Below are 14564 nucleotides of genomic sequence, written 5' to 3' on the forward strand. Positions count from 1 at the left end.
CAGCTTTATGTTCTTTATTTTATTTTTAATGTTTGTTATTTTGTATTATGTTTTGTAAAAGTTCACATGTTCTGAAAAATAATAAAAACTTTAATTATATATATAATTTTTTTTAAGGCATTTTACACCATTAGTATACATAAAGATTTAAGTATTTTATTTTTTTAATACCAGTCTGGAGTTTTGTGACGACCCTCCAGACGAAGGGTCATCACAAAACATAATTTTATGGTGTAATTTGAACTGTGTCCTGATAGATGTTTTTCAAAGGCTCTCAGACATAAAAGCAATGTCACGATCAGCATGTTGAACCCAAATGCAGAAACACATGAAGGACTCCAAGATAAATAAAGAATATAAATTTCTCAATGAAAACATTCAAAACAAAAGCTGACGTGGCAGCAAAACTTACGTGTGTGGAAGCATGAGGAACAGAATGTGACCGACTGTGGGGAGCACAATCTACAGACAACATGAAGACACAGAGACGCTGAACTTAAAAGTACACTAACGAGACACAATGACGAACACCTGGGAAAGACGAGGAACAGGTGATAGTGGCAGGAACTGACTACATGAGAGAAACACTGGGGAAACTGGAAACACAGGAAAAACAGACTCTGAGAACTAAATAAAAATCACCAAACAAACAGATATAACAAGCACCATTTAGTGAGCTAACATCAAAAGTGTAGTTGTACAAAGAAAAAAATTACTGAGAGGAATACATTATTTTATGAAATGATATAAATGGGATAAAATTTAGTTTTTACAATGCATTCTAATGTGGCTGATTGTTCCACAACTGGAACACAAGTGTGCAGTAAAGTTACTAGGTTATGAGAGCATTTGAAAAAAAAAAAAAAAAAAAAATAGAAGGATTTTTAGGCTTTGTCAAAAAAAAAATCATGTTTATTGATTGCACCAAAAATAAATAAAAACAGACAAAACTAAATGTGTTGCTGATTATTCCCCAAAAGACGATACAAGTGTAAGATGATCATACCCTTTTGTTTTTTCTCACTTTACTGTAACAACATTTTTATTTGATTGAATAAGAAGGAGCTTGACCCTCTCCAGTCATAGTCAAAAGGTAATGTAACAAATCCAAGAGAGACAATATTTTACACCAGTGTTGTTGTTTGTTTTTTTTTGCTTTGGTTGCTGGCTGGTACATTTTAGATATCGTAAAAAAGAATAAAATACTTTGTAAAATAAATCGTCCTTTTAGTGCCTGAGGGCTCATGTAAAAAAAACATGAATCCTGTTTTAAAAAAGTGAACAATTTACGTTTTAAAAACTTTTAATGTCTACTGCTTTGATTTAACCTGCAGCCAGCTGCTGTTCTGTGGAAAGACAAATGTAAATCCCATTTAGTTCCAGTTTATCTCTGCCTGTGACCTGCGTGTACAGTCACTTCAAGCTGCAACGTGTAGCCTCATAATTAGTTTCGACACAGCAACACCTTCTTATTCGGGCTGGTAAGTGAAAACTCCAACCTTGCCTTTATTTCCTCTTAGCATCATAAACATCCTGCAACTTACAGAGCGTGAAGGGAATTTTAAATCCAGCCACTCTAAAAATCTCGTATGGTTCAACAGCCATAAACGTCCACCACCAAACGGCTGTGCATGTAAATTATCACAGTCGGTGTGGACTCCAGATGTCCACATTTTTGTATGGATCAAGTGAAGCTTATTTACATAATTATATTCAAATTGCTTGATAAACTCAACATTATTTTTTCTTTCTCCCCCCAGTGAGTGCTCAATTAACAGACAGCACAGTTGTGCAGAAAGAGAAAATAAATAAACAGAGGTGAAAGAGGGTGAGAGAGAAGGCAGCATGGCTCCTGCATGCCTGAACTTGTGTAGGGAAGTCCAAAGAAGTTATTTGAAGTAATGCTTTAAAAGAGCATCCTCTTGGGTGACTAAAATGCATTCTCAATCTCCACTGACGTTAATGTGGTGCGAGTTCAATGGCATCAACTTGAACAGCAAAATGTAAAATGAGTGACGCTCTAAAGCCAAAATTCAACAAAATTATATAAAATAATGGAACTGTGTAAACATATAATGCTTCAAATTAAAGGCCTAGCATATCTTCAAGGAATGCGGAAGATATGTAGACTAAAATCATTATATTGAGAAACTATGAAGTTGTAGCTGTTTTGGTCAAACCTTGAAAATAACTATATGCACAATCTCATACATAACTGGGATGTCTTGTGTGATCTGTTAGTATTTATATATAATGAATAACTCAGCTATTACCACAATAGTTTTATCTCAACAACTATAAAATTAAATGAGGAATAGCCCCCTTTTTTTTTTTTGCAAAGGTGAAAGTTTATTAGCTTTGACAATCATTATTTATTTTATTTATTTAACCGTTATTTATGCAGGTAGTCTCATTGAATCATGAGGACTCATTTTCAAGAAAGACCTGTTTGAGAGCAGATGGTGGGGGGTTGGGGGCCTTGCTCAGGGGCTCAGAGTGGGGCAAATGAAGGTGGAGGAAGGTGTGGGTCTTTTACCATTTCCATCCACATTTGGATTTTGTCAGTCCAGGGAGTCAAACCGGTGACCTTCCGATCACAGGCCTATCTTCTCTAACCTTTGTGCCACCACTCCTCATCATCTTGAATTGGGTTGACTCCAAAAGTTATTCAGTTATAGATTTCATTCTAATGATGAATTTCTGAGTTTCATTCAGATTTGTCCACTGGTTCATGAGATATTTTGCCAACGGTAAAGACAAAAACGTTGGTTACGTACTGTAACCCCAGATTATATGAGTATAGGCGTAGCCACTAGCGAAAGTCTTAAAGGGCGAAGCCTATACAAAATAGAACACACACACAGGTACAAACAAATCACCCCTTTGCCTTCACTTTGGGTGGATATTAATAATAATAATAATAAAAAAGACTTCAAAAGTGATTTTTAAAGGGGCTATATTAAAGTAAAAATGTTATATTGTCACACAAATAATATAAGACTAACATATGAATTTTAACAATGTCTTCAAATTACAGTTATCTGTTTTTATTTACATATTTGGTACTATTTTTGTTAAAAAAAACAACACATCAATTTTCTTCTAATACAAAGCACCCTGGGAATGTAATTTTGAAGCAAACAGTCTGTAAAGTCTATATTTCTGCCTGAGGTGTAACTGCCGACTGACGCTGCTTTGGTTTCATCACAGCGACCGGCTGACAGCTCAGTAGGTTGTGTAATCAGTAATCAGCAGAGAAATGGTGGTTTACTCAGTCCCCACACACCTGAGCAGAGAGATGTTTGATTACGTTTCGCCTCTTTAACGTAATGTTTCACCAGATGTTGAAACATGCATCGTTAAAAGGCATCCGCCTCCCCGACATGCCTATGTTCCGCCTCCTGAATCCCTGCCAACACGGCAAGCTCGTCCACCGCTGCCGTGCTTCCATCAATTCGTTATACCAAAAACCTACTTAATTTATCCTGTTTATTGCAGAGGAAGATTGTCAACTTAAAAAACTGACTGTACCTGGAGAGCTGACAAAATAATGCACGATGTGAGCAAACCTAGGGAGACGTGACTGTGACAAGCTCTTATTGTTCGAAGCCGACACAGTCTGCTGACCCAGCATAAAACCACAAGGTTCTGTCTGATTTTTATTCCTGCAAAATATATTTATCAAAGCAGGCTGACAGAGGAGCTGAACTTAAACCAGTGTACATGTCGATGGAAAGTAAAAACATAAATTGAGTAAGCACATTGAAAATGATCCAAAATGTCTTACTTTACTCAATAATACTGAAAAGTCAAAAAGAAGAAATTCACTTTTAACTCATTAAAGGACTCATTTATTGAGAAAAAAATGCACCTCACTTATCACCTTACATGCAAGAGATGATGAGAAAGGACCATGTTGTAGCCTTTTTTGATCAAATTTGAGAATAACATGCGAACACCCAGGCACACCCTGTTGTCCACTTTGAGCTTTCTGCAGCAGAAAGGTGGATAATTAGTCCAAACAGGACAAAGACGCAAAATGTTCTGAAACTGTAAAGAGGAGCTTTAACACGTTCAACACAGCTCAAGTTTAACTGGAATTTCTTGTTTCTAACAGGACAGGCACTGACAGTTCACATACGAATGCTCACCACAGTAATTATAGTTCAACATGAATGTGCAAGTTTTAAAATCTCCGAGGGTTGTCGTCAAAACTCACAAGATGGAGTGCAACATCACAAAATATTATCAAAGTGTCAGATGTGATATTGTACCTGAAAACATAAGGATACTCTTAGAAAAGTGATTTCAAACCTTAAAAGTTGTAATATGTTGAGAAAATATTGCAGCTTTTTCTAAAACTAACCTTTTTTGCTGTGCATTTATGAAAAACAGGAAGTTTTCATTTTCCATAGGTGTTGTTTAGGTGCTGTAGTTTTCTTAGTCTTGTGGATCTATAGTATATTTCCCCTGTGTGTGTTAGAGGAGCACCTATCCCATAATGCAGCTGCTGCAGTAGAGTACATGCTACAAATAATAAGTTATAACAGTCGGTGTAAAATGGACCCGATGAGCTCAGGTTCCAGAATATTGAGGTTTGAACGCTGTGGATTGTGCTTGCAGGCTGAATAAAAAATGTTTTATGATTGTAAAACTAAATGAAAATCAATAATGGCCACGCTCTAAAAACTAAAATTCAAGTAAGAATGCTTATATTTATTTTGAGTAATATGCAAACAAAGAAACAAACTGCAATAACCCCTTAAAGAAGATAAAAAGCTTAATAAAAGCCACAACAATGTCTTTTCTGAGAACAATGAGATTATTAGAAGCTCAAAGATGAAAGCAGAAAATTAAACAAGTGTATTATTCTCAAACATTTTTAGTTTAAAGAAGCTTAATTTTCTCATGTTTTTAGTGCAGGGGTTCCCAGTCGAGGGCCTTGAGGAACACCATCCTGCATGTTTTAGCTGTTTCTCTTCTCCGACACACCTGATTTAAATAAATCGGTGATTTGCAGGCTTCTGCAGAACATGAGGAAGTAAATAAAACACTGAATCAGGTGTGATGGAGCAGAGAAACAACTAAAACATGGAGGATGGTGTTCCTCAAGGATGACAGTTGAGAACCCCTGTACTGTAAATACATTTTATAACAATTTTAGGGAGTTTTTTTTGTCTTATATGAAGAATACAAATTTGTTTATCATGTAACCTACAAAATTTATATTTCTTCACCCTTCTTTTGTTAAATTTTATTGTTAAAACTTAGTTGGTTATTCTTTGACAATCTGCCATTTATATTATTCTAATCATATTCAGAGTTCTAGAATTGTGCCGCTCAAGGTGGCTGCATGTTGGAGTAGCTCTGTTACTTTCATTCTGAGATATTACTTTTGATAACTTTAATTCCTCTTTTTTCTGGATATAAATCGCCTTTTTTTTGGATGATTATTTCCTCTGGTGTCGGATGCTGTGCAGCTGGAAGGATTTTTACAGAAATACCTTTGCTTTTGGACATTTGTTATGATGTGTTACCATAACAACAAGGTTTTTTACAACCGGGAGCAGCTGATTAACATCTCCAAATCTCAAATAATATCTCAACTACAGCCTCAAATCCCAAATGAGTTGAAAAGGAGGCGTCGTGGATGCAGAGCAGGAGCAAAGAAGAGGGAGAAAGAGAGAAGAATGCAGTTTAAACCATCTCTTCCATCGATCATGATGGGCAATGTGAGATCGCTGGGAAACAAGTTGGATGAACTTCAAGCCCTAACAAGGACCCATCCAGAGTATCGGGAATGAAGTATTATGTGTTTCACTAAGACATGGCTGCAGGATCATATCCCCGACTCCAGCGTTTCATTGCCAGGCTTTCTGACCATACGAGCAGATAGAGATTTAAAGAGGAGTGGCAAAAGGAAAGGAGGTGGGTTGGCAGTGCTTGTGAACAACAGATGGTGTAATCCTGGACATGTTACTGTGAAGTGTCGTCTCTGCAGTCCAGATATTGAACTGTTAGCCCTAAGTTGTCGTCCATATTATTTGCCAAGAGAGTTCACCAGTGTTATTTTGGCAACTGTTTACATTCAACCCAATGCTGTTGCTGAGACTGCGTGTGATGTCATCAGCTCTGAGGTTGCTAAGCTACAAACACAACACCCTAGTGCGTTTGTTGCAATATCTGGGGATTTTAATCATGCCTCTCTCTCTGCTACACTTACGACATTGAAACAGTTTGTCAGCTGCTCTACCAGAGAAAACAAAATGCTGGACTTGTTTTATGCAAATGTCAAGGATTCATACATCGCTAAAGCAAGACCCCCTCTTGGCAAATCAGATCACAATCTTGTGTATCTCTGCTCAAAATATAAACCCCTTGTTCAGAGGCAACCTGCAATAAAGAGAACAGTGAGAAAATGGTCAATGGAAGCTGAAAAAGCCCTGTGGGGTTGTTTTGACGCTACAGACTGGGATGCACTATGCCAGCCACATGGAGAGGACATCAATGCCATGACTGAGTGTGTGACCGACTATATAAACTTCTGTGTAAACAACACCATCCCCACCAGAACAGTGAGATGCTTCCCCAATAACAAACCCTGGATTACCACTGACCTGAAGGAACTGCTAAACCAGAAAAAAAGAGCCTTCAGGGAGAGAGACAGGGAATTATTGAAGAGCACACAGAAGCAACTAAAAGTCAAGATCAGAAACAGCAAGGAAGTGTACAAGAAGAAGCTGGAGAGCAAGCTCCAACAGAACAATATCAGAGAGGTGTGGTCAGGGATGAAACAGATCACAGGCTTCAAGCAGAAGGAGGATCAGAAGGATGGAAGCCTGGACAGAGCCAATGAACTGAACACATTCTTCAATAGGTTCAGTTCAGGAACAAGCTCAGCATCCTCCTCTCTTGCCCACAGCCAAACATACATACCACCCTCCATTGACCCAAGGCTTTCCTGTCACACCTCAAATATTGTATCTACCACCTCAGTCATGGACCCTTCTTCTACATATTGGTCTTCAACTAAATCAGAAGATGCTGATACCTCCTTTGCCTCCCCCCTCTGCATCTCCAGAAGTCAGGTGAGGAAGCAGCTGGAGAGACTGAACCGGAATAAGGCTGCAGGTCCAGATGGTGTCAGTCCCAGAGTCCTGAAGGTCTGTGCAGAGCAGCTCTGTGGGGTTCTGCAGCACCTCTTCAACCTTAGCCTGACCTAGGAGAAGGTTCCAGTGTTGTGGAAAACATCCTGTCTTGTTCCAGTGCCAAAGAAAACACACCCATCTGTCCTCAATGACTATAGACCTGTTGCCCTGACATCCCACATCATGAAGGTCCTAGAGGGACTTCTGCTGACCCACCTGACTAGACAAACAAGCACATATCAGGACCCACTGCAGTTTGCTTATCGGCGTGGACTTTGGAGTTGAAGATGCCATCATACACCTGCTTCAGCAAACTCACTGTCATCTAGAAAAGGCAGACAGCACTGTGAGAGTCATGTTCTTTGATTTCTCCAGTGCATTTAACACAATCCAGCCTGATTTGCTTTGTCAGAAACTCCAGAAGACTCAGGTGGAGGCCTCAACAATCGCCTGGATCAAAGACTACCTGACGGACAGACCACAGTTTGTGAGACTGAAGGGTTGTGTGTCTAACCAGGTGGTCAGTAGCTCAGGAGCACCACAGGGGACTGTACTTTCACCATTCCTTTTCACTCTGTACACCTCAGATTTCCAGTACAAAACAGACTTCTGTCATCTGCAGAAATATTCAGATGACTCTGCAGTGGTCGGGTGTATCAGAGATGGACAAGAAGCTGAGTACAGGGAACTGGTGGACTACTTTGTGGCATGGTGTGGAAACAATCATCTCATCTTGAATGTGAACAAAACAAAGGAGATGATTGTAGATTTCAGGAGAATCGGGAACAGATCCAACCCTATTTTCATCATGGGAGCAGAAGTGGAGGTGTTGGAGAAGTATAAATACCTTGGAGTTCACCTGGACAATAGACTGGACTGGAAATGCAACAGTGAAGCCGTCTACAAGAAGGGACAGAGCAGACTGTACTTCTTGAGGAAGCTGAAGTCCTTCAACGTTTGCAGCAAGATGCTGCATATCTTCTTTAAGTCTGTTGTAGAGAGTGCCATCTCTTCTGCCATCATCTGCTGGGGTAGCAGCACCAGAGCAAGTGACTTAAAAAAGATCAACAAGCTCATAAAGAAGGTTGGCTCAGTTCTGGGGACTCCTCTAGAACCTTTGGAAATGATTGTTCAAAGAAGGATTCTTCATAAAATGAAGAACATTATAGACAACCCTCAGCATCCTCTTCATCAGACTGTCATACAACAACAAAGTGTCTTCAGTCAGAGGCTTCTTCAAATCCGTTGTAGGACAGACCGCTACAAGAGATCCTTCCTGCCCACAGCCATCAGCATCTATAACAACTCTTTAATGAAACCAGGATGATGAGTTACAACAACATTTAATTTCCCTCTGGGATTAATAAAGTATTTTTGAATTGAATTGAATTGAATCAACCCAATACCAATGGCAGTCACAGAGGTATTTATTTTACTGAACTACTCTAATTATAGCGTACGATATTGAAGAGAATACAGATTAATCCACATTTAAATGTAAAAGTCATGTGATTTGCTCACTGTTGCTCATTTGTTTCTGTTTAGTAAAAGTTTCTGTCAGGATGATTTCTTAAATGATGTTTTAGTTCTGCAGTGTAATTAATTAACAAAAAGCAACAGTCACAGCTATTTTTTTCTGTGCTGTTTTTACCTTGAGAGGGTGCAGCTGCAGCTTGTTGGATCACAGACATTTCCTGGTTGAGCTTCTTCTTTGCCTCCAGGACAGGGTTCTCAAACTGGGTTCTCTGGTTGATGTGGCTGAAGCAAACAGGTTAGATTTAGGAGAGTACTGGATTACACACACACACACACACACACACACACACACACATCTGATCTCACTGTTTAAACAACTTGTTTCTGTCAGGGTCTGTGTCTTGTGTGTTATTCATTTATGCCCTGATGCATGCTCAATAATCCAGGTAGATGAATTTAACAAGGTTGAGTCAGGCCCTCTGGACAGATTCTTCTTTGTTGAAACGTTTTATCTTTTATTCAAAAGTCCTTCAGTCTGAGGAGCTGAAACAAACTCAGTCTTATAAATAGCACCTTCTCATAGTGGATCAACCAGTCTGCTGCTGACAGCCAAAACTAGTTGTTCAAATGATAAAGGAGCACCATCAGTCTAACAATCGATTGTTATTGTCCCGATGTCCGCTTGCTAGTCCCAGAGAGCTGAGTGATACTAGCAATAACGGCATTGTAAGAGGGGGACAGTTCAACACAGAGGCCTCCGCCCCTGTTTAATGATGGACAGGTTCTCTTCACAAAGATGGCCTCCTTCACTTCTCTCTCAAACCAACATTTATCTCTATCAAAGATGTGAACATCTTCAACCCTGAAAGAGTGACCGCTGGCCTGGAGATGAGTGTAGACCACAGAGTCCTGGTCTGATGATATTGATATTTTATATTGTGCTATTTTGTGGGACCAGTCTTTGCTGTGATGTATTTTGGGGTTTAAAAGCTACTGGGACATCATGTTTAAAAAAGAAACTTCTCAGTTTCTCTGAAACTCCCACAACATATGGAATGATGATGTTGCTCTTCTGTGTGTGTGTGTGTGTGGGGTGGGGGTGGGGGGGACTCTCAGGGTCTGTATCTTGTATGTTTCGTATATCACATCCTCGATAGAGAGGAATACTGGTTTGTGAGAGGAGTAAAGGAGGCCAACTTTGTGAAGAGAACTCGTCCATCATTAAACAGGGGCGGAGGTCCCCATGTTCAACTGTCACCTTCTTACAATGCTGTTATTGCTAGTATCACGCCACCCTCTGTGAATAGCAAGAGGACATCAGGGCACTAATGTTGATTGTTAGACCGATGGTCCTCCATGTGAACTAGTTTTGGCTGTCTCCGGCAAACTGGTTGATACACTATGAGAAGGTGCTGTTTATACCTGTATAACTGAGTTTGTTGCAGCTCCTCAGACTGAATAAGTATTTTGGATAAAATGTTTCAACAAAGAAGAATCCATCCAGAGGACCTGACTCAACCATGTTAGTGTAAAGCATTTAGTCTTTCTATGATTCTTGTATTTTTGTTTTACTTGTGTTTCAGCTCCTCAAGTATTTTCCCCCTCATGCAGTTCAACTCCTGCCCCCCCCCCCCACTCTCACCTGATCCTTGTCTCTTCCCATGCTGTCAGTTCCTCCCTCATTACTTTTCCTTTAAAGATTGTGTCATTTTTCTCACTTGTATTTGTGCATTTTTATTTTTACATCCATTCATGTTTTCCATCTTCGAGTCCTCCAGAGCTTTTCACTTGTGAGTATTTTGTGCTGCCTCGTCAGCTTTTAGTTTTGTTTTCTTGTTGAATAAATTAGTAATTTTTATATTTGAGCATTTTTCAATTTTTTCTGGGTTCAACTCTGCTCAAAACCTGATAGTTTCTCAAAACAGGCAATTAGGTTTGCGAGAAATACCTTCATAAACAAAATCAAAATCACAACACATATTTTCTAAGCATCATCCAAAATGCTACTGATGTAAGGTGAGATCACACTTTAGCTTCTCTCCATTGGTTTCCTGTCAAATTCAGAAAGGAACCTAAAATATTCTCACATGCAAAACCCTAAACAACCAAGCTCTATGTTAAAGATGCTATTACTATTTATTTTCCTAACAAAGCAGTTTACTCTCAGACTGAAGGTTCACTTGTGGTTCCTAGAGTTTTTAAATATAGAATGAGAGACAGATTTTTTTTGTCATCAGGCTCCTCTTTTGCAGAACCAACTTCTAATTTGTGGCTGTGAGGCTGATCCCATTTCTAGTTTTAAGACCAGGCTTATGACTTTGTTATTTTATTTATTTTTGATAAATCCTATAGTTAGGGCTTTATATTCTCCATGTTTCAACATATATTTTTTTGCAGTCATTAATAATTTTTTCTTTATTCATCTTGCCATAGACACTAGACCTGTGCCAATCCTTCTGTGTTGATCTGTCTCTTTCCTGTTCTTTTTGTTTTTCTTCACTAGTTCTCTAATGAGGCGCACGCATTCCTTCCCGTTCCCTGTTTTCCTCCTGCTTTTTGCTCTCTGTCTGTTTATCAGAGCAGCTCCTAATTTTTACACATCTCCCAAAATGGAAACTACTGTTTTGGATCTGACCAACTGGACTTTCGACATATATTACAAATCCTTTTCAACAAAGCGACAGGGTCCTGGAGAACCCTCATCTGCTCAGACGACATGCATGCAGCTGGATATATCTCTGGGGGGGATGTGTCTACCTCTGCTAATGACCTAGGATGCTGAAATTGCAGATAATTGTATTTATGATAACAGTTTTCCTGTTTTTTGAATAATTTGGATCCTGGTTTATCAACATACAAAGAAGACGGTCGCAGCTAATTTGGACATCGACAGGCTGCTGCCTCTGTGAAGGTCTGGTTTGTGCTGGAGGACTCTAAATCAGCTGATTTACGAGTGAAACCGTAAGTTGGAAGTGATTTGAATCGCATGCCACCTGCGGCTTTGGGACTCATCGGCATGAAAAACCATCTTGAAGAGGCTCGTAAGCACGGACCAGTGGAATCCATCCTAATCTGGTCATTTCGGACCTGGGAAAGTTATCAGTACAGACTCAAGGCTGACGGAAAAATAGTCTGCCGGAATAAATCAACAGTTGTGGTTATCTGAATCTCTCCCCAGCTAGCCTCGGAACAGGCTGACCTATCAATTTCTCCTGGAAAATGTGTAAACTAGGGTAAAGCTTCGTCTATTGAACCCCCCACCCCCACCTCCACCCCCACCCCTTCTGTGGAGTCTTATTAGAACTGTGCCGGCTGACCATCATCTTATCAGGCAATGGACTATCAGTGCTTCATGAACCACCTCATTGTAATTGCATATGTAACTGTTCTTAAATATGCTTAGCTGGCAGAGTTTTTTGATGTCTTAAATCTTGCCCTGTAAGGACAAGGCGTGAAGAGATCTTTTTTGTAATGCCACTATCCCTCTCCTCATGGCTTTGTCTCTTTTTCTATCTAAAAAATGTATTCTGAATAAGAATAAGAAAGCCGCGCTTTATAGCAGCAGCTTCGTGCACTCCATCCATCGTTGAATGGCTGTACGTACATGTTCTCGTTGTATCTCGGTGCAATCATAATAAAGCTTATTCTGATTCTGATTCTGCTCTCAGACTCCAGCCAGTTAAGGCAAATGTCCACCTATCCAGAGCTTGGTTTGTTAAAAGGAACTCATACCTGTCTGCTGTCTTTCCGTGCTGCTCAGGATGGGGGATCATGATGAAGTGTATATTCAACACAATCTGCTAGCTTCCTTAGATACCATAACTTTTTCTAATTAGCATTTCATAATGTATTGTATGAGAAAGTATTGTGATATAACTTGAATAGATTGACTATTATTGGATTTAAATCTGCATCTAAATTGGACTGAATTGCTTTTTCCCCCACATATTGTGTCCAAAGATTACTTTAGTTGTGAATCTGAACTAGATAAAAGCTGAATTAAGTTGGATTAAAAGCTGAAGAGTGTCATTTTTATGTGGAGAAACCACTATGGCTTTTAGCCTTCTAATGATGTAGGAAATGAAGCACCAGCAGCAAGAAGCATTGTGTTCTTCCACAACAAGGTAAATAACTTGTTGTCCCCCTGGTGAAACCAAGGCCGTTGTTTCAGAGGGAGCTCATTTCAAACTAAACACTGGCAGCCACAAGCTCCATCAATATGCCATCGACTTGCCTTGTCCAAGCAGAGCGAGCTTCCCTCTCATGTCACTTCTACCTAGAAGGTTTTCATCTGCCGTCTGAGCAATAAAACAACATGAGCCTTCCTGTTTTTGTTTCATCGCAACAGCATGCAAACACTTCCTCAAGCTCTCACTCTGCTCTTTGCAAGTGTTCTAGTTAAGGATCTTCCCATTCCTCTCTCCACGGCTGTTATGATAGCTGTTGAACTTAATGGTGATTTAACTCATCTCCTGCTGCTGTGGTGAGCACAAAAACACACAATACACATACAAACAACATGCAATAATGCATACAGAGGAGAACAGGCTGACACTTAAAGCTGGAAGAGCAGAACTGAGTCGAGTTCACAGAACAGAGTTTTATTGTTGCCACCTACAACAACAAAAAGTCCTTATCAAATTCTTCCAGGCAAATGTTTCCTAATGTATTAAATCCAGGTGGCCACCACAGTCACCATTTGCAAGATGTGTTAAAGGTCAGGGTACAAACTGAGGATGAATCTCAGGTATTACCACTTAATATTTCAGTACATTATAGTTTTGTTTTGGTAATGTCGACTAGCTGTGCCAGCCGTCTTCAAGTAGGTTTCCAAAACTAAATCAGTTCTTGATGTACAACCAAAGGTTGTTGTCTAAAAAGTTTCATTAAAATCCATCTGTTGGTTCATGCAAAGTTTTGCTAACAAACATACTACAGTAGAATCAAAGCATTTATAGGGCATTTGACTCCAGTATTTAATGTCAGCTTGGAAATATAGATTTCACTCCATCAGTTAGGTCTCAGAATGTTGAGGATGAATCTCAACCCCATCTCACCTCAAGTGAACTTAATATCCAAACAGTTGGCTGAGCAGAGACATTTTTGTGTGTGCCAATGTCACATAACTGTGGCAACCATCTTGAATGAATGAAAATGATTTCAATTTTTAATCATTTGAAGATGTACAACAAATGATTAGTATCTGAGTTGCTTTTAAATCTGTCCACTAGTTCATGAGATGTTTTGATAGGATAGGAGCAGATTTACAGACTCAAGCAAACACACTTTACTTTTCCTCTGCCTTTGGTAGCAGGTAATAAAAGCAGATTATTATTCTGTGCACATCTGACTGTTTATGGGGATGAAAACTTCCAGTTTATAAGGCTGACACATTGTCCAGTTTTAAGACTGGGCTTAAGACTTTCCTTTTCGATAAATCCTATAGTTAGGGTTGGCTTGTTATGCTGCCTTAAACTTAGACTACTGGAGGACAAATTGACCTCATTTCCTTAAATTAATTTTTAAAATTGAATAGTTTTCAATTAATACTATTTCTGTCTTAACATGTGATTCTTGGCCTGTCATTGTTTATCTGTTCCTCTCAAACCCAGCTGATTCAAAGCAGTCTGCTCCTCAGATAAATAGTGTTAAATTACTATTTTATATATGAATGTTTCTGTTCAGTGCCCTGAGATGACTTCTGTTGTGACTTGGCACTATATAAATAAACTGAACTGAAATTGAATTGAAATTAAATTGAAAACAATTGGAAATTAGATTTGAATGTATAGATATAGTATTATTTAAACTTACTCCACATAATACGTTCCGTATTGTGGGTCATCAATTTCCTCCCAGCCGTATGGTAACTCTGAAAAGAATAAAAAAACAGTAATAATAATAATAATAATAATAATAATAATAATAATAATAATAATA

At 39.0% G+C, this 14564-nt stretch overlaps 1 protein-coding gene across 1 annotated transcript in view; it reads right to left on the reverse strand.

Annotated features, from left to right (window-relative positions):
* LOC119411766 (membrane-associated guanylate kinase, WW and PDZ domain-containing protein 3) overlaps positions 1–14564 on the reverse strand; it is a gene marked incomplete in the record, with an annotated part of 451370 nt that overhangs the window by 11886 nt on the left and 424920 nt on the right. Inside the window, 2 exon segments of the mRNA XM_037678691.1 lie at positions 8800–8906; positions 14439–14496. Coding sequence (XP_037534619.1) covers positions 8800–8906; positions 14439–14496 — 165 coding nt within the window.

The sequence above is a fragment of the Nematolebias whitei genome, chromosome 7, assembly GCF_014905685.2.
Source record: "Nematolebias whitei isolate Nwh7 chromosome 7, NemWhi1, whole genome shotgun sequence".
Classification (NCBI taxonomy): Eukaryota; Metazoa; Chordata; class Actinopteri; order Cyprinodontiformes; family Rivulidae; genus Nematolebias; species Nematolebias whitei.